This window comes from Jaculus jaculus, chromosome 1 (assembly GCF_020740685.1).
Source record: "Jaculus jaculus isolate mJacJac1 chromosome 1, mJacJac1.mat.Y.cur, whole genome shotgun sequence".
Taxonomy (NCBI): Eukaryota; Metazoa; Chordata; class Mammalia; order Rodentia; family Dipodidae; genus Jaculus; species Jaculus jaculus.
The window spans coordinates 102,400,392-102,420,038 of record NC_059102.1 but is presented as its reverse complement, the minus strand read 5'-3'; the positions used below and the strand labels follow the sequence as shown (position 1 = coordinate 102,420,038).

At 49.5% G+C, this 19,647-nt stretch overlaps 1 protein-coding gene and 1 long non-coding RNA gene across 3 annotated transcripts; one reads left to right on the top strand and one right to left on the bottom strand.

The window, feature by feature from the left end:
• Nucleotides 1-1,717: 1,717 nt before the first annotated feature.
• Nucleotides 1,718-5,946, bottom strand: LOC123453722. The gene is made up of 3 exons (XR_006632938.1): nt 5,801-5,946; nt 5,472-5,639; nt 1,718-3,870 (listed from the first exon to the last, which is right to left on the bottom strand). It is a non-coding gene; the product is annotated as an uncharacterized LOC123453722 (long non-coding RNA).
• Nucleotides 5,947-5,999: 53 nt separating this feature from the next.
• Aqp7 (aquaporin 7) lies at nt 6,000-18,928 on the top strand. 2 transcript variants are annotated; one of them, XM_045131419.1, is made up of 6 exons: nt 6,000-6,159; nt 15,823-15,949; nt 16,511-16,648; nt 17,412-17,530; nt 17,825-18,042; nt 18,339-18,928. In XM_045131419.1, exons 1-6 carry the CDS (start codon nt 6,061-6,063, stop codon nt 18,589-18,591), a joined length of 954 nt encoding a protein of 317 aa, XP_044987354.1. In that variant the 5' UTR covers nt 6,000-6,060; the 3' UTR covers nt 18,592-18,928. The 2 variants fall into 2 exon arrangements, with proteins under 2 accessions (XP_044987354.1, XP_004658546.2); XM_004658489.2 differs by having other exon boundaries at nt 6,005-6,159; nt 18,361-18,928.
• The last annotated feature ends 719 nt before the right edge of the window (nt 18,929-19,647 follow it).

The window sequence follows — 19,647 nt, the reverse complement described above, 5'->3', positions numbered from 1 at the left end:
CTTAACTGCTAAGCCATCTCTCCAGCCCCACTTTCTATTCTTTATTCAGCTCAGGACTCCAGCCTACGGAATGGTGCCACACAGTTAGGGTGGGTCTTTCTACCTTAATGAACCTAATCTAGAAACTTCCTCACAGTCATGCCCAAAGATTTGTCTCACTCTAGCCCAGGCTGACCTAGAACTCACTGTGTAGATCCATGCTGGCCTGGAACTCACAGCAATCCTCCTACCTCTACCTCCCCAGTGCTGGAATTAAAGGTATGTGCCACCACACCGGGATTGTTTTGTCACATCTTACCTTAGGGAAGAAAGGGCCCTGGATATACCATTTCTGTCCCCCATCACCACTAGCCTCTGTGGCACTGTCCAGACCTGCATGCTTCATGACTTTGACCCTTGTGGTCCCTCTTTAGCTGCTCTGCTTTCTCCCCAGTTGAACTGCCCACTCTTCACGGCTGGAGGCAGCCACCTTCCGTCCTCTCCAGCTCACTTGGGCAGCCCTCTGTAACCAGCTGCTGTGCTGGCCCCTCCCCAGCACCTGACTCTGGAAACCACTTTGTGCATCTGGCTTTATGTGGGTACTAGGAGTTTGAACCTGGGCCAGTATGCTTTGTAAGCAAGTATTTAACGGCTGAGCCATCTCTCCAGCCGTGACAAGGCTCACTCCGGGCCTTATGGCATTCCTCACCCTGACAGCGCATACAGCGCAGGAAGGCCGGCAGGAGTCCCCTCCCAAAAATGCGTGACTCCTTTCCTGGAGGAAGAAACGTAGCAGTCTGAGTCCACTTAGGAGCTGCGGAGAGAAGCGAAGGCAGAGAGCCGTAGGGCTCTGGGCCTGCAGTGAAAATTGTTCTTGAAGAGGACTTTTAAAACAATTCTATTTTCTGGCCTCGATATCCATGACCTCATAGTGCCTGACACTACCTACACAAGACCATCATAAGAGGAGGGAAAGATCACGACATCAAAATAAAAGAGAGACTTATTGAGATGGGGAGGGAATATGAAGGAGAATGGAATTTCAAAGGGGAAAGTGGGGGGAGGGAGTGTATTACCATGGGATTTTTTTTTTTTTTTTTTTTTTTTTTGGTTTTTCGAGGTAGGGTCTCACTCTGGTCCAGGCTGACCTGGAATTAACTCTGTCATCTCAGGGTGGCCTTGAACTCATGGCAATCCTCCTACCTCTGCCTCCCGAGTGCTGGGATTAAAGGCGTGCGCCATCACGCCCGGCTGGGATTTTTTTTATAATCATGGAAAATGTTTTAAAAATTGAGAAAAAATAAAATAAGATTAAGAAAACAAAAAATTCTATTTTCATTTATTATTTTATTATTATTATTTTGTTTTGGCTTTTTGAGGTATGGTTTTGCTCTAGCCCAGGCTGGTCTGGAATTCATTATGTAGACTCAGGGTGTCCTCAAACTGCTACCTGCCTCTGCCTTCCAAGTGCTGTGATTTAAGGGGTGTACCACCATGCCGAGCTATTTTATTGTATTTTTTTAAGAAACAGAAGCAGAGGTGGAATAAATGGGTGCGCAAGGGCCTCCTGCCACTTCAAACTCCAGATAAATGTGCCACTTTGTGTATCCAGCTTTACGTGGGTACTGGGAATCAAACCTAGGTCATTAGGCTTTGCATGCACCTTTACCACTGAACTATCTCTCCAGCCCATGAGAAAAACTTTTTGTTTTTTGTTTTTTTCGAGGTAGGGTCTCACTCTGGCTCAGGCTGACCTGGAATTAACTATGTAGTCTCAGAGTGGCCTCGAACTCACGGCAGCCCTCCTAACTCTGCCTCCCGAGTGCTGGGATTAAAGGCGTGCGCCACCACGCCCAGCAAGAAAAACTCTTGACCAGGAAGGCTGCTGCAGCCTAACTCTGAGGGCTCTCTGCCCTTGGCTACAAGAGCAGGACTGGGTGTGTCTGGAGAGAACAGCCTGGTCTTTGGCTCCCTCTAGAGGATAGTTTCTTTTTCTCATTCTTACTCTTTTGTGTGAGTAGGGGAGGTTGGGGGGGGGCAGGAGAGCTGGAAGTGGTACCCTATTATAGCCCAGGCTGATCTGGAATTCAGTCTGTAGCCCCAGACTGGCTTCAAACCAACAGTGATCTTCCTATCTTAGCTTCCCAGTGCAGGAAAAACATGTACCACATACAGTCTCTAGAGGACAGTTTCATTCAGTATTGGGCAACCGCACCCTGTATCATCGCCCCCACAGAGGCTACCAGTCTCCAGAGCTCCCTGGACTGGTTGCCCACTGCCCACCGCTCCACTGGCTGGCATCCTAGCAGTCTGCCTTACAGCTCCTGAGGGTAGCTCCATTACTGGTCTCTCATAGCCCTCTGGCCAGCTTGGGGTCTCTCGAGGAAGCTTTGCTCGCTTTCCCTAAGGGAAGCAGCTTCTAGATGGGTCCCCAGAAGACCAGCAGGCCTGGGTGTTCCCTCTCCTCTCAGACTGGGGACATCTGAGGACAGTGCCTGATTCCTCACACCCTTCAGATTGCGGGTTCCCTAAGAACTGATTCAGGGTTGTCTCTCCCACCCTTCCAGCTGGCTGTTGATTTCTAGAAATGTCCACCTCCAGTTCCCATTCTGCACAGTTCTGGAGGCTCAGGCTACCCCTGGCTCTGGCCCCAGGGATAAGCCAGCTGTTTGTCTTCAGGCCTGGCCTTTCCTCTGGGACCGTGAAGCCAGCACACACGTACCTGGCTCTCCACCTCTGGCCTCACAAGGGCTGCCCCAGAACTCAGTCTCCATCCTGCTACTGGCAGGAGCAGGGATGCTATTTTGAGCAGCGTGTCAGGACTTGGCTCAAGTGGCAGAGGCCAAACCTCCGTCCTACTGACCTCTCCCCTGGTGGGGCAGGAGCAGCGTCCGGGGCTGAGGGGCGGGCTCTGGGCTGAGGACCCAGAGACAGCAGAGCCTTAGCGGAGACAGGGACGGAGGAACAAGAGCAAGGCTCGCAATAACCAAGAAGCCCCTAAGGAGGAGACTGACAAACACAGGGCGCTTCTGCGCAGTAAGTGGGGCTCCAGGCAGGAGGGCAACGGTGTGTCCTCCTCAGGGTCTCGAGAGCCCAGCAGGTTCACTCCCTGGGGACCATCCAGGGAGGAGATGACTATGGAATTATTTGGGAAAGGAATGGCCCCGCTGGGAGTTGAAGCTTGGCTCTCTGTCCTGTGTCTGTGTTTAACACAGGCACAACTCACCCTCTCCCTGGACCTGGCAGCCTCCTTAGCTCTCGGGTGGCTGTGGCAGGCCAGGGTTTCAGGGTGGATCAGAGATTGGGTTGGAATGATGTATCGGGCTGGTGGTCAGCACAGTGCACCAGACCAGGACAAAGGGAAGAGGGCCAGAGATGGCCCACTGCTGGTTTTCCTCTGGGATCCCCCTCGGGGAGGGGGGTGCAGGGCTGGAGATGTGAACTAGTGCTGCAGCTAGAGGGAATTGAGCTAGAGACTAGAGACAGCTAGGATGGGAGAACTCAAGGGCTACCTTCATCCTGACAGTTCAAGAGGAAGATGGGAGAACAGGGTAAGTTTTAGGAGAGGTGAGCCTTTGAGTATCACACTGTTCAGAGCTGGCTGGTGGCAGGCTTGGGAAGGTCAGGAGGACCTCTGAAGGGGTCCCAGGGTCCTGAGGCCAGCATGGATAGAGGGGGTGGGACTCCAGGGTCTTTTTGCATTGGTTGAGGCACAATCACCCTCCTCCTTCCTTCCTTCCCTCCAGCTTGGTTGGGTTGAGGGGGTGGCATCGGCAGGCACTGTCTGCCTGGTTACATCTCCTCTGGGAAGTGAAGTCTAATGGGAATGTAGGGCCAAGTTCTGTTTCCCACAGCCTCATGGTCATCTCTGGCTTCACAGCTCCTAAAAATCTGAAGGATAAAACACGGATCAAATAAACAGGTGGTAAGCATCCCACAGCAGCCTCCTGTCTGGCCCAGCACACCTCGTGGCTCCTCCCTCTCTTGTCCCAGACTCTCCCTGATGGCAATTGCTCCCTTGAACCTCCTCTCTCCCTCCTGCCAAGTAACCCATGGGGGTCCAGAAGAGGGGCTTCTCCCACCTCTCTCCCATGCCCCCATAGCACAGCCAAGCTCAGGCTGGGCCTTAGGGTGAGGGGAGACTCTAAGGGGTCCAGGGTTGGTCAGTGGGTGCTGACTTCTCTGTGTAGGAGGGTGCTCAGCTGAAATGAATCCACCACCTCTCTGCTCTTGGCTTTAACTTTCTCTGGGGGTGAAATGAAAACTAAAGTCCTGATGGGTGGGTGTGGTGGCACACGCCTTTAATCCCAGCACTTGGGAGGCAGAAGTAGGAGGATCGCTGTGAGTTCAGGGTCAGCCTGGGACTACAGGGTGAGTTCCAGGCCAGCCTGGGCTACAGTGAGACCCTACCTCAATTAACCAACTCCCCCACCTCCCCCAAACCCCCAAAGTCCTTACAGTAGCCATGGCTACCTCTTGGTCGATCTCCCACACCAAGCCTTGGTCTTCTCCTGACCCCAGCCACATGGACCTCCCTTGCTTGCTGTCGACATGCTCAGAGGCCTCCGGTGCGTCTTCTGCCGGCAGCCCTCTCCCTGCACCAACCCGCTCATTCCTTGACCTCCTTCGTTCTCAACGAGGCTTTCCCTGACTGCTCTATTTAGAGTCATACTTCATGCCCAGCCCTGTACTCCCCACTTCCCTTTTTGCCTTATGTTTCCCTGTAGGAATTACTATCGTCTAACATGCAATACACTTGCTTATTACATTTCATTGCTGTAGCTGGGATGTTTGCTCATTCAGACCCCTTGGATGTAAAGAATGGATGGCTTCCCCACCGTTCTGATGATATTGCTGTCTCCAGCTCAGGCCTCCCTTCTGGACTTGGGACCCATTTCTAGAGACTTGCTGAGGCCCTATTGGCAACTCAGATTCCTCCATTCTCCCTGAGCCCATGCCTCTTCCTGTGGTCTCAGCTCAGACAGGGGTCCTCTTTCCTCAAGTCATAAGTCAAATTCATGTCCTTGATGTTTCCCTCTCCGTCATGCCTCATTTACAGTCACCAATATCCTAAAATACCTACTCTAGTCTCTCACCATTGTCTCTATCACCCACCCTTCCCTGCGGCCCATTTAACCACAGCTGCCTTTTTCCTCTTTCTCCTCTGGGCCTAGCACCGTCCCCAAATGCCAGTCCTGTACCTGCTCCAACACAGTGCCAGAAGCTCATCTTTCCAGCTATCTGTTCATCCAACCAAGCACTTGTTGGGTAAAATGTTCATCAAGGGTCAGACTTTGGGTCTGGTTGAGAACAAGAACTGGATCCTCCAGCCCTCATTCGTTTACCCAGGTTATACTGCACATCTGTGAGCCGGGCGCTGTGCTACATGCCGAGCATAAACTGGGAAGGCCCTGTCTCTCCTTTCCTTCCTTTTGCCTCCTAATTCATTCATTCATTTATCCAGCCACTCACAAACGTTTCTTTGTGCTGACCTGGTCGAGGAGCCCAGGGCATGTGGAAGAACCAGGCGTGCGTCTTCAGGCCTCTGTGCTGTGTAGAGAACTCAGATTCAGACTTTTCCTTATCCCGCGCTGTTTGCAGAGTGCCTCGCTCGTGCCAGCCCTGGCCCATGATCCCACGCCCTGCCTCCTGCAGATAAGCTGACAGACAGACAGACGGGACTGAATTCCACTTTCCAGCTTGTCCTTTCCACCTTGCTTTTCCCCAGCAGCTCCTAATAATTGCAGATTTCCCTTTCAGCTCCCCGCCACACTCCCCACCCTGATCTGCACAGTGACCACACTGGTATGCCTTTCCCTACCTGCTCAGTCCTGGCTGGAAGGGAGAAAGGGCCGGGCTGGGCCCTCTGTCCCTGTTCCTCTCCACGTCCCCGTGGCTCTCAGGTGTCTCCAATCCCAGGTTTCTCCACTGCCCTGGGCAGGAGAAGGGACATGGGAGAGGCTGCTGGGTTACCTATTAACTCAGCTTTGAGCTGAAGGGCCGACGGACAGGAGGTGGACTTGAGTCTTCTCTCTGCCCCTGGGCTTGGATTGCCGCTTCAGGCCCACTCAAAATTCCACCATGAGCTCCAGGCCCATTTACTCCAGGCTACAAGCAGTGCTGAAGAGCGAGATGGTGCGAGAGTTCCTGGCGGAGTTCATAAGCACCTTTGTCATGATGGTGAGTGGGCGTGGGCAGGGCATGCAGCAGTCCATGAACTCCTTCCCTCCGCTGAACCCCTGGGTCACATGGTTCTGTTCCTTGCCTCTGAGCCCGCAAAGCCCAGAACAGAAGCAGAGAAGAGTGAGGAGATAAGCATTCTTCATCAAGCCTTTGTGGGCACATGATATGCCAGCATAGAGGGCAACTATGGGCCAGGGGATCAGGGAGCATGGAGGAAAACCGAGTAAAGAGACTGATGAATGGGTATGGCAGGGCACTCGGGAGGCAGAGGTAGGAGGATCGCTGTGAGTTTGAGGCCACCCTGAGACTACAGAGTGAATTCCAGGTCAGCCTGGGCTAGGGTGAGACCCTACCTTGAAAAACCAAAAAAAAAAAGAGAGAGAGAGAGAGAGAGAGAGAGACTGATGAGTGGGCGTGGTGGTGTACACCTTTAATCCCAGCACTTGAGAGGCTGAGACAGGAGGAGCGAAGCACATTTGAGGCTGGTCTGGTCGACTTAATGAGTGCCAGGCAAGCCAGATACACAGTGAGAATTTATCTCAAATTAAACATCCCAGAAAATGATAGAGAGAGAGGTGGGAGGGAGGGAGAAATCCCCAATGTCACGCTTTGAGAATCAATCTGAGGGCAATGGGGAAGACATTGAAGGCTATTTATTATTTATTTGGTTTTTCAAGGTACGCTCTCGCTCTAGCCTAGGCTGACCTGGAATTCACTATGGAGTCTCAGATTTGCCTTAAATCACAGCGATCCTCCCACCTCAGTCTCCCAAGTGCTGGGATTAAAGGCCAGTGCCACCATGCCCAACTTTATTTCTTTTTTGTTTGTTTGTTTGTTTGTTTGAGGTAGAGTTTTTCTCTGGTCCAGGCTGACCTGGAATTAACTACATAGTCTCAGGGTGGCCTTGAACTCATGGAGATCCTCCTACCTCTGCCTCCCAAGTGCTGGAGTAAAGGCGTGCACTACCACACCTGGCTCGTTTTTGATTGATTTTTTAAAATACTTTTATTTATTTGAGAGTGAGACAGAGAAAGAGGGAGAGAGTGAGTGAGTGGGTATAGGTTTGCAGGGCCTCCTGCCACTGCAAATGAATTCCAGACGTATGTGCTACTTTGCGCCTCTGGCTTTACCTGGGTAGTTGGGGAATCAAACCCAGGCCTTCAGGCTTTGCAAGCAAACATCTTTAACTGCCAAGCCATATATTCAGCCCTAGACTTGGTATTTATTTGTTTATTTTGTTTTATTTTTTTGAGGTAGGGTCTCCCTCTAGCCCAAGCAGACCTGAGATAATGTAGTCACTATGTAGTCTCAGGCTGCCCTTGAACTCACTGCAATCCTCCTACCTCTGCCTCCCAAGTGCTGGGATTAAAGGCATGCCCATCTTATTTATTTGTTTGCAAGCAGAGAGAGACAGGAAAGAGAGAGAGAGAGTGGGGGGGGGGAGAATGGGCATGCCAGGGCCTCCAGCTGCTGCAAATGAACTCAAGATACAAGCAGTTCTTTGTGTATCTGGCTTTATGTAGCTACTGGGGAATTGAACCCAGGTCATTGTTAGTCTTTGCAGGCAAGGGTCTTATCCACTGAGCCACCTCCTCAGCCACAGACTTTGTTTTATAATAGTGTAGGACTTAGGCAGCAGGAATGGCTGGAGTGGGGAGATCTAGTCAAGAGGCTGTTGTCTTTTTTTTTTTTTTTTTTTTAAGTTTTCGAGGTAGGTTCTCACTCTAGCTCTGGCTGATCTGGAATTCACGCTGTAGTTTTGGGATGGCCTCGAACTCATGGCGATACTCTTACCTCTGCCTCCCAAGTGCTGGGATTAAAGGCATGTGCCACCCTGGCTTAAGAGGCTGTTGTCTTGATGGACAGTGGAGAGGAGTGGTGATGGAGCGAGGATGGTGAAGGTGAATGAAGAGTTGTAGAAGATGCACCAAGGAGACTTTGCAAGCAACAGGTAGAGGGTGAACTCTGAGGGGCTGTTGTGAAGTAGGGCCCAGCAAAGGACCAGAGGTGAAATTGGTTTGGACACATATAAGATTCCCAGTGGGAGATCCAGGAGGTGGTTGAATATTGGATACTAGTGCATGCCTTTAATTCCAGCATGTGGGAGGCCAAGGTAGGAAAATAGCAGTGAGTTTGAGGCCACTCTGAGACTACATAGTGAATTCCAGGCTAGCCTGGCTTAGAGTAGTGAGACCCTGCCTCGAAAAGCCAAAAAAAAAAAAAAAAAAAGAAAAAAGAAAAGAAAAAAAAAGGAGAATAAGAAGAGGCTTGGGCTGGAGAGATGACTTAGTGGCTAAGGTACTTGCCAGCAAAGCCAAAGGATCTAGGTTGAATTCCCCAGTACCCACCTAAAGCCAGATGCACAAGGTGATGCATGCATTTTCAGTGGCTAGAGGCCCTGGCATACCCATTCTCTCCTTTCTTCCCTTCCTCCCTCTCTCTTTCTCTCTATCTGCCTCTCTCTCTCTCTCTCTCTCTCTCTCTCTCTCTCTCTCTCTCTCAAATAAATAAATAAAAGAGGCGAAGTTCCTAAATGAGTATATGCCAAAGGCACTCTGGATACCTGGGTTCACATCCTGACCTTGACACTGAGTCCACAGCTGGCCTTGAGCAGGAGGCTCCCTAGCTCCTGGCCTGTCTTCCCAGATCTGAAGTGTGTCAAATCCAGCCTTTTGGGCTTTGGAGCTGGGTTTGAGCTCTGGTTTTGCTGTCTTCCAGCTGTGATGGTCTGTGAGCATGTTAACGGTTCAGGGTGTTAGCTTACACTTATCAAGCTGGCAGACTTGTGAGAAGGCAAGTGCCAGTACCCAGCGCCCATGTAGTGCACATGGTTGGTCCCTTGTCATTCTGATGGCTTCTAACAGCTCTTTCCTCCCTGCCCACCCCCTCTCCAAGCTCCTTCCCTCTTCCTCGCTGGCTTTGGCTTCTGAGCTGTAGGGAGGATAGCTTGCTCCTGTCCCTCCTTAATCCAGGGCAGAGTAATTCATTTATGACAAGACATTCCAGCACCATGAGGGCTGTTAAACCTTGGAACCTGGGAGGCCAGAGGGTGTCTCCTTGGAGAGCTCATAGGGAAATAGGAACTTCCCACATGCATTGATACTTGTCCAAATTGGCCTTTTTAATTTATTTTTTTATTGACAACTTCCATGATTGTAAACAATATCCCATGGTAATTCCCTCTCTCTCCCCACTTTCCCCTTTGAAACCATACTCTCCATCATATCCCCTCCCCCTCTCAATCAGTCTCTCTTTTGGTTTATTTTATTTTATTTTTTTCAAGGTAGGGCCTCGAACTCACAGTGAGCCTCCTACCTCTGCCTCCCGAGTGCTGGGATTAAGGCATGTGCCACCACGCCTGGCTTTAAGTCCCTCTTTTATTTTGATGTCATGATCTTTTCCTCCTATTATAATGGTCTTGTATAGGTCGTGTCAGGCACTGTGAGGTCATGGATATCCAGGCCATTTCGTGTCTGGAGGAGCACGTTGTAAGGAGTCCTACCCTTCCTTTGGCTCTTATGTTCTTTCTGCCACCTCTTCCACAATGGACCCTGAGCCTTGGAAGGTGTGATAGCCATATTGCAGTGCTGAACATTCCTCTGTCACTTCTTATCAGCACCATGATGCATTCTGAGTTATCCCAAGGTCACTGCCATCTGAAAAGAAAAGGTTCTCTACCAAAAGTGAGAGTAGCATTAATGAATATGAACATTAAGAGAAGTGCTTACTGGGCAGTTTGATGAACATAGTATATACATTTAGCCAGACAGCAGCAGATGTTACACCCCTAGGGCTCGTGACTACCCCTGTTGTAGGTTTTCAGTATCAGGGATATATTCTCTCCCATGGAGCAGGCCTCCAGTCCAATTATAAGGTGGCTGATTTCCCCCATAACAGATATGCCACTGTTGTACCTGTTGACTCATTTGGCCTGGCTGGCCAAATATAAGGCTTGAAGTGTCCACTGTTGAGTATCTTCACTTGTGATTTCTCTCTCTCCCATTGAACTGCATGCAGTGTAGCTTTTTCCAGCTTCCTGTCAGTTGGTCTATGTGGAAGAGGTCATCAGCTCAATTCTAGCAGACTTTTTCAGTGGTCTTGCAGCCCAAGTATGTGGAGTCTTCAGCAATAGGGTCTTACCATCTATTCCTGGTGGGAAGCCAAGGGCCTCAGCAATGGCCTGTAATACTTTGGGGGCATCAGGGACCTCCCTGGCTAACAACTTACTAGAAGGTATCCCATCCCTGGCACTGAAAATTTTCTAATACCAATCTGTGGCTTCTGAGTGTTCCATTGTCCAAAAAAGTAGGTTCCATATGATTTATTTATGTCCCCTTAGATTTATATATATAATTTATTTATTTATTTGATACAGAGAAAGAGGCAGAGAAAGAGAGAATGGGCGTGCCAGGGCCTTCATGCACTGCAAACAAACTCCAGATGCATGTGTCCTCTTGTGCAACTGGTTTACATGGGCCCTGGAGAATCAAACCTGGATCCTTTGGCTTTGCAGGCAAATACCTTAATCTCCAAGCCATCTCTCCAGCCTCCTCTTAGATTTTGATTAGCCCTCCCCCACCTTTCCTTTACTCAATATCTTCCCCTGACCTCACTGAGTCCTTTTTACCCCCACAATAATCCGTTTTTCTATTTGCATATATACAATACCATCTTATTAAGTTCCCCCACTCCCTTTCTATTCCCTTTTTATCTCCTTCCTAGCTTTTCTTTTTTAATTTGTTTTTGTTTGTTTTTTGAGGTAGGGTTTCACTATAGTCCAGGCTGACCTGGAATTCACTATGTAGTCTCAGGGTGGCCTCGAACTCACGATGATCCTCCTACCTCTGCCTCCCAAGTGCTGGGATTAAAGGCATGCACCACCATGCCTGGCTTTGGCCTTCTTTTTTCCTGATTTTATTTTATGTATTTATTTTATTAGCAAGAGGGAAGGAGAGAGAGAGAGAAAGAGAGAGAATGGGTACACCAGGGCCTCTAGCCACTGCAAACAAACTCCAAATGCATGTGGTATCTTATGCATCTGGTTTATGTGGGACCTGGAAAATCAAACCTGGGTCCTTATGCCTTACAGGCAAGCACTTTAACCAGTAAACCATCTCTCCTGGCCTTCTTTTTTGTTTGTTTGAAGTGCTGGGAATCAAACCCAGAGCCTGCACATGTTGAGAATGTGCTGTGTCACTGTGTTGCACCCCAAGCCCTTCTCCTCGTCCCTTTTTTTTTTTTTTTTTTTTTTTGAGACAGGGTCTTGCTATATAGGCCACACTGGCTTCAAATTCAAGATCCTCCTGCCTCAGACTCCTGAGTGTTGGGATTACAGGTATGTGCCATCATGGTAGGCTTCTTCATTTTTAGATTATCATTGTGCACCTACTGCATACCAAACACATGATTGTAAGCCCCTTAAATACAGCATCTTCTCAAATCTGTATAATGGTCCTGTAAGATAGGTATTATTATCTTCATTTCACAAATGGGAAACAGGCTCTGTGAGATTAAATTACTTGCCTATTTTATAATCATGGAAAATGCTAATAAAAATTAAAAAAAATACTTGCCTAAATTCACACTTCAAGACAAGATGAAATCCAGTCCAGTCAAATGTCAGTCTTGCTCCTTAACCTGTTTGCTCTGTCCCTCAGCTTCTTTCCTTCTCTCTTGCTTTCTCTCCCTACCTTCCCTCTCTCTCTCCTTCCATCCCTCCATCCTTGCCTCCTTCTCTCCTTCCCTCCTTTCTTCTTGCTTTCCCTCCCTCACTCCTTTCATCCTTCCTTTCTTCCTTTGGTTTTTTCAAGGTAGGGTCTCACTCTAGCCCAGACTGACTTGGAACTTGCTCTGTAGTCCTAAGCTGACTTCAAACTAACAGTGATGCTACTTCTATCTGGCAGGCTTTCTAAGACTGGTTTGTTACATCTCCTATAGCTGCTTTCAGGTTTTGGGGTAGTTCAAGAACCATCGCCCCCCTTCTTTTGATTTTCCTTTTTTATAAACTTTATTTTATTTGTTTGAGAGAGAGAGGGAAAGAGAGAGAGAGAGAGAGAATAAGCACACCAGGGCTTTCAGTCCCTGCAGGTGAACTCCAGACACATGTGCCACCTTGTGCATCTGGTTTATGTGGGTGGGTCCTGGGGAATCGAACCTAGGTCCTTTGGCTTTGCAGGCAAGTTCCTTAACTGCTAAGCCCCCCTTTTTTTGGTTTTTCGAGGTAAGGTCTCACTGTAGCTCAGGCTGACCTAGAATTCACTATGTCTCTGCTTCCCATTGTTTTTTGTTTTTCAAGGTAGGTTCTCATTCTAGCCCAGGCTGAGCTGGAATTCAGGGTGGTTTCAAACTCTGTGATCTTCCTACCTCTGCGTCCTGAGTGCTGGGATTAAATGTGCCACCATGCCCTGCTTAAGACCCCTTTCTGAACCTGTTTTCCATCTGTGGAGTAGGAGTAAAAACATTCACCACACTGATCTTCCATGAGAAGGGAAGTAATGCTTGTAAAAGAATTTTATGAAGTTTAAGCTTATGTAGGACATTGTGTTTTTATTTTTAGTTACCAGTCCCATGCCAAGAAGTGTGGGGACTTTTTCAGTTGATAGGAAGCTCAGTGAATCACCAGGGTAAAGGTTCTGTCAAAAATGGCCAGTGTGACCTTGGGCCTCATTTATTACAGCTGTGACAAGGGAAATGGACTATTCCACTGTAGCACCGCCAAGGCTGCTGTCCTCAGCGCTGGCTTCCTGGCTGCTGGTGGCTGGGGGATGGCTTTGATGAGCTGGGCTATATCCACTGACCAGGAATGGGAGGGACTGGAGCCATCTGCGCCCTGTACACGCAGTTCAGCGTGAGCCATTGGGCAAGGGTTGAAAACGCACATTACCGGGGCTGATGGAAGGGTGCTGATGGCTGTGGCCTCTATCTGCGTTAAAAGTGTAATTGTCTCTGCTCCTGCTAATGGAGCTTGGAACCAAGGCCAACTGGCTTTGAGCTTCTTAGTCTTCAAGAGCAGCTGAAACCAAGTTACCCAAACGAACCTTGTGTACCGCACAGATTAGGTGCTATGTTGCCAGTCGGTCACCCTGAAATGGGCATGTGGACTTCACTCACTCATCTATTATCATTAGCAAATGGCTTAGCTGCATGTGAGAGGCACAGACCTTTAACCTCAGCACAGCAGAAGCTGAGGCAGGAGGATTGCCACAAGTTTGAGGCCACTCTGAGTTACATAACAAGACACTGTCTCAAAAACAAACAGGCCAGTGGGGTGGGTAGGGAGTTGACTCAGCTGCTAAGGGTGTGAGCCTGAAGACCTAAGTTTAAAAACATGGGCATCTGGCTGAAGAGAGGGCTTAGCAGTTAAGGTGTTTGCCTGCAAAAAGTCAAAGGATCCTGGTTCAATTCTCCAGGACCCACGTAAGCCAGACACACAAGGCCGAAGGCCCTGGTGTGCCCATTCTCTCTGTGCGCCCATTCTCTCTGTGTCTCTACCTCTTTCTCTCTCTCTCTCTCTCTCTCTCAAATAAATAAATAAAATATATATTGGAAAACATGGGCATGGCCTGGCATGATGGTGCTTGCCTTTAATCACAGCATTCCACTCCAGAAGAAGTAGGAGCATTGCTGTGAGTTCAAGGCCAGCCTGACTCTACAGAGTGAGTGCCAGGTCAGCCTGTGCTAGAGTGAGACCCTACCTCAAAAACAAAAACAAAACAAACAAACATACAGAGCTGTGTGTGGCCATATACATCTGTAACCCTAGTCCTGTGGGGAGTGGAGACCAGAGAATCACTGGAGTTCACTGACTGCAAACAGCAGCTCTGAGTTGAGGGAGAAGAGTCTCTGTGTCAAGGAGATACTTGGATCAGTAAGTGATGAGGGCACCTGACATTCTCCTCTGGCCTCCACATATGTGCACTGGCCATGCGCGTCTGTAGACATGTGCACACGCAGCACCACACCCGTACCCTACATACACATACACGAAACAACAAAAACAGAGCACCATGAATGTTTTGATATGGGGGAATGAAAATGGGGCTTCAGTCTTCAGCCCGCTGGTCCCTCCACCTGCTGGGCCCCCAGGCTGTCAGCTGGCCTAGCCCTACCCTACCCCACAGCTCCGCGCCTCTCCTGCTGTTCCAGTCTTCTGCTGCAGTCTCCTTGCTCAAAAACCAGCTCATTGTTTTGTTTGTTTTGCTTTGCTTAAAGTAGGGTCTCACTTTAGCCCAGGCTGACCTGGAATTCATTATGTAGTCTCAAGGTGGCCTCTCCTGGCAAACCTCCTACCTGTGCCTCTCAAGTGCTAGGATTAAAGGCGTGTGCTACCACATCTGGCTTTTCTTTTTTTTTTTTTTTAATATTGTCATTTATTTATTTTCAAGCAGAGAGAGAGAGAGAGAGAGAGAGAGAAAATATAAGTTCCTCTACCTATTGCAAATAAATTCCAGATGCATATGTCACTTTGTGCATCTGGACTTACATAGGTACTGGAGAATCTAACCATTAGGCTTTGCAAGCAAGCACCTTAACCTCTGAGCCATCTCTCCCACCCCCTTCTTATATTTCGTTTCTTTTCTTTTCTTTTCTTTTCTTTTCTTTTTTTTTTTTTTTTTGTTTTTGGAGGTAGGGTCTCACTCTGGCCCAGGATGACCTGGAATTCACTATGTAGTCTTATGGTGGCCTCGAACTCTCTGTGATCCTCCTACCTCTGCCTCCCAAGTGCTGGGACTAAAGGCATGTGCCACCACGCCCGGCTCCTTTCTTATATTTCTTGAAGCTGCTCTGTCCTCTGTCTGTCTGTCTGTCTCTCTCTCTCTTTGCCTTTCTCTGTCTCTCTCTTACAAATTACTAGATCTGTTCCTTGACAGGGAAAATCATCACATGGGCTTGTTGCGCCTAGCTCCTCACCCTCTGTCTCTCTACCCATCTCTTCTGGGCCCTAGCCAAACAGATCCTCTCCTCCCAGGAGGGCCCCTCTGTCTTGTGCCAGTCACCTCAACTCCCAAGTTTAAGAACTTTGTCCCTTTATTGCCTCTCCTTTGTTTCCATCCTAGCTCTCAGCATACTGAAGCTGTGAGCATACTAAAGCTCTCTGCTCAAAACAATATGACCCAATTGGCCAAGCATCCACCAGTCTCCATCAGTTCCTTTCACCTGATCTCCATCACTTGGAAGTGTGCTCAGTGGTGGAGAGCTTGCATTGTGTGGGTCACAAAAACTAATGCTCTCTGAGCCAAGTCACTTCTGCCTAGATACAGTAATGTGTCCCGGAAGCCCCAGCCATTCAGGAGGCTGCGATCTGCGTTTAGCTAGAGCCAGGGATTTTGAGGCCATGCGCTTCTTGAAGCCCTGCTCCACTCTCGGACTTCAGGAGCACCTGGGGTTGAGCGAGGTCACAGATCTGGCCTCTGCCTGCTATTTTGTCCTGTTATCCCCACCGCCCACTACTCACGACATCAGGCCCGAGAGGCCTCTCTGAGGGCAAAGCAGGGCAGATCATGAAAGAGGGCTCTGGAGGGAGAAGACATGCTAGCGGGCGTTTACAGGCAATGCTGGGGAGGCCCAAGGTAAGGGGAAAGTGAGGAGTGAAAACTGAGCCCTGAACCTTGTGGTTGGGGCTTTGGGGCAGGAAGCCCCCTCAGAAGCCTTCCCCCGCAGGTGTTTGGCCTTGGTTCGGTGGCCCATATGGTTCTAAAAGATAAAGAGTACGGGAGCTTTCTCGGTGTCAACCTGGGTTTTGGCTTCGGAGTCACCATGGGAGTGCACGTGGCAGGCGGCGTCTCTGGTGAGTTAGCCCAGCCCAGGCCACACAGCTGTTCCCTGGCACCACCAGCAGGCCCCTTCTCTGGCACAGCTGGTGCCTCATCCTTCGCGATGGTCACCTGTAGGGAGGAGACTGCCTCCGAAGCTCTTGCCCGCTGCCCATGTCTTTCTCATACCCGTCATGCCCATTTACCGTGTTGACGCGCTGAGACATCTTAGGTAAAGGATTCGCTTTTGGCGGGGCGAGCTGGCGCACACTTTAAATCCCAGCCCTCGGGAGGCAGAGGTAGGAGGATCGCTGTGAGTTCGAGGCCACCCTGAGACTCCATAGTGAAATCCAGGTCAGCCTGGGCTACAGTGAAACCCCTACCTTGGAAAACCAAAAAAAAGAATTCACTTTCCTGAAAATGGATATGTGGTCCCTGCTTCAAGTGATCACTGAAGGGTTAAAGGAGCTAGCTCTCCTCACAGAATACACTCCGTCACACACGCCTTTACTAGTTATTGGTGTTGTGGCTGTCAGCATTACTCATCTCTGTCTGTTTCTGCTTTTACTCTCCCACCACGCTCACCCCTACACCAGGGGCCCACATGAACGCCGCCGTGACCTTCGCTAACTGCGCGCTGGGCCGCATGCCCTGGAAGAAGCTCCCCGTGTATGTGCTGGGCCAGTTCCTGGGCTCCTTCTCGGCCTCTGCCTCCATCTACTTCCTCTTCTACAGTGAGTGTTCTTCCTGGCTTGCATTTGGCTTCCAGCCCTTCCCTCAGAAATAGAAATATGGGCAGATTCAAGCTTGGTGACCTAGTCCGTAAAAACACAGAAATGCCTAGCAGACTGTCACGCATAATGAGGCTGAGCCAGGAGGACTGTTGAACGTTTGAGGCCAGCCTGAATAAATACATAGCAAGTGCCAGGCCAGCCAGGACTGTATGTTTAGTAAGATCCTATCTCAAAAAAAAAAAAAAAAAAAAAAAAGCCAGGTATGGTGGAGCACAACTTTTAATTTAATTTAATTTAATTTAATTTAATTTTATTAATTGGAGAGAGAGAGAGAGGCAGAGAAGGAAAATGGGTGAGCCAGGGCTTCCAGCCACTGCAATGAACTCCCGATGTACGTGCCACATTAGGCATCTCGCTTGCATGGATCCTGGGGAATTGAACCTGGGTCATTGGGCTTCACAGGCAAGTGCCTTAGCCACTAGGCTATCTTTCCAGCCTTTAATCCCAGCACTTGGCAGACTGAGGTAGAAAGATGGCTGTGAGTTCAAGGCCAGCCTGGGACTAGAGTAAGTTTCAGGTTAACCTCTTGGGTTAGAATGAGACCCAACCTCAAAAAAAAAAAAAAAGAAGGAAGGAAGAAGGAAAAAGAAAAGAAAAAAAGATAACCTAACAAAGTAAAGCCAGTGAGGAGGTTCCAGTCCTCCAACCCTACACAATCCCTTTCTGGGAATCCCTTGGTTTAGCACAATCTTTGTCTCCACAGCGGCCATTGAACAGTTTGCAGGTGGAGACCTGTTGGTGAAAGGTCCCAAAGCCACTGCCAACATTTTTGCCACCTACCTTCCTGAACACATGTCAGTGTGGCGGGGCTTCCTGGATGAGGTCAGTGGTCTAGAGCGCCCCTACCCCAAGCCTCCCTCATGATAAAGGGGGCACGAGAATCCCGGAGGGGCACTGTTCCAAGCCATGTTTCTGCCACTGCATTGGGCTTTGGGATGATGACTCAGTCCCCAGTGGGGCCCCGCAGCTTCTTTTTCCCAGGTGTTTTTGGTCCCCTTGTTTTTTTGGTCCTTTTGTGATTTATTACTATTATTTTTTTCAGTGCCGAGGCCCAAACCCAGGGCCTTGCGCTTGCTAGGCAAGTGCTCATCCACTGAGCTAACTGCCCCTCCCCAGGTGTTTTTGACCGGGATGCTCCAGCTGTGCATTTTTGCCATCACGGACCAGCACAATAGCCCAGCTCAGAAAGGGACAGAAGCCTTGGTGATAGGCGTCCTCGTTTGTGTCATTGGGGTGTCCCTAGGCATGAACACAGGATATGCTATCAACCCGTCCCGGGACCTGCCTCCCCGTCTCTTCACTTTCATCGCTGGCTGGGGCAACCAGGTGTTCAGGTACTGCCCACGGCAGCTCCCGTTCCTGGGGGCTTTCTGTGGGGTCCCCTCCATGCAGAGAGGTGGTGCCATCTAAGGAGCAGCGCAGGAGAGACCTGCGTAGTGCCTAGGTGGCCGGGGGAGTAGGGTGGGTCCTGAGGTTCTGCCAAATGCACATCCTGTCCCTGAATTCAGCCGAGGCTGGCTGGGGCCCTGCAGAGGGGCCCCAGAGCAACTTCTCTGCTCATCAATCTTATGTTGACCTGAGGTAGAAGACACTACAAAAGCGCCTTCCTGGGCGTCAGCCCCCTCAGCAGGCCTCTGTCTTTTTTCTTGCAGGGATGGGGGCAGCTGGTGGTGGGTGCCAGTGGTGGCACCCATCCTGGGAGCCTACATAGGAGGCATCGTGTACCTGGTCTTCATTCACTCCAGCATACCACAGGACCCTCAGAGACTGGAGAGCTCCGTGGCAAGAGAAGACCACAGGATAACCACGTCACCAAAGAACAACACAACCACGACCTCTCCTTTCACCCCCGGGCCCGGAGCCTCTGGTCCAGTCCAGGTTGACCCACTTTTAAGTGGCTCCATGCCTCTAGAACGCTTCTAAATAGAGCACAGCCTTACTGCAATAAAGTATGCCTTGTCCACAGTGGCCCTCACTTGCTCCCCGGAGCCTCCTGCAGTTAGCCTTCCCTCCCGGGTTCTTCTGGGAGCTCCAGGGTTATTATTCTGGCCTGAAACTCACTATGCAGACCAGACCAGCCTTGAACTGTGGCAATCATTCTGCCTCTACCTCTCAAGAGGCAGAGAGAGATTGAGAGGGAGAGAATGGGCATGCCAGGGCCTCTAGCCACTTCAAACAAACTTCAGATGCATGTGCCCCTTGTGCAGCTGGCTTCTGTAGGTACTGGGGAATCGAGCCTGGGGCCTTTGGTTTTGCAGGCAAGGCAAGTGCCTTAACCGCTAAGCCATCTCTCCAGCCCCTTCTTTTTCTTTTCTTCTTTTTTTTTTTTTTGCTTTTCAAGGTCAGGGTCTCACTCTGTGTTCTGGTCCAGGCTGATGTGAAATTCACTATGTAGTTTCATGCTGGCCTCGAACTCAAGGCAATCCTACTTCTGTCTCCCGAGTGCTGGGATTAAAGGAGTACGTCATCACACCCTGCTCTTTTCTTTTAATTTTTTTCTTTATTATTATTGTTATTATTATTATTTGTTTTTTTGGTTTTTTTTTTGAGGTAGGGTCTCGCTCTAGCCCAGGCTGACCTGGAATTCACTATGTAGTCTCAGGGTGGCCTCAAACTCATGGCGATCCTCCTATCTTTCTCTGCCTCCCTCCCAAGTGCTGGGATTAAAGGCGTGTGCCACCATGCCTGGCTTAAAAAAAAAATTTTTTTTTTAAGGTAGGGTCTCAGTCGAGTCTAGGCTGACCTGGAATTCACTCTGGAATTTCAGGGTGGCCTCGAACTGAAATTTCTTTTCGGTAGTGCTCTCCTTCTTGGCCTCTTAGATTTTTTTCTTTTAAAATTGCTTTTTCTTTATCCCTTCCTTCTTTCCTTCCATTGTGTACATGTGTGGTGTGCATACATGATATATGTATGTTTGTATATGTGTGGCACACACGTGT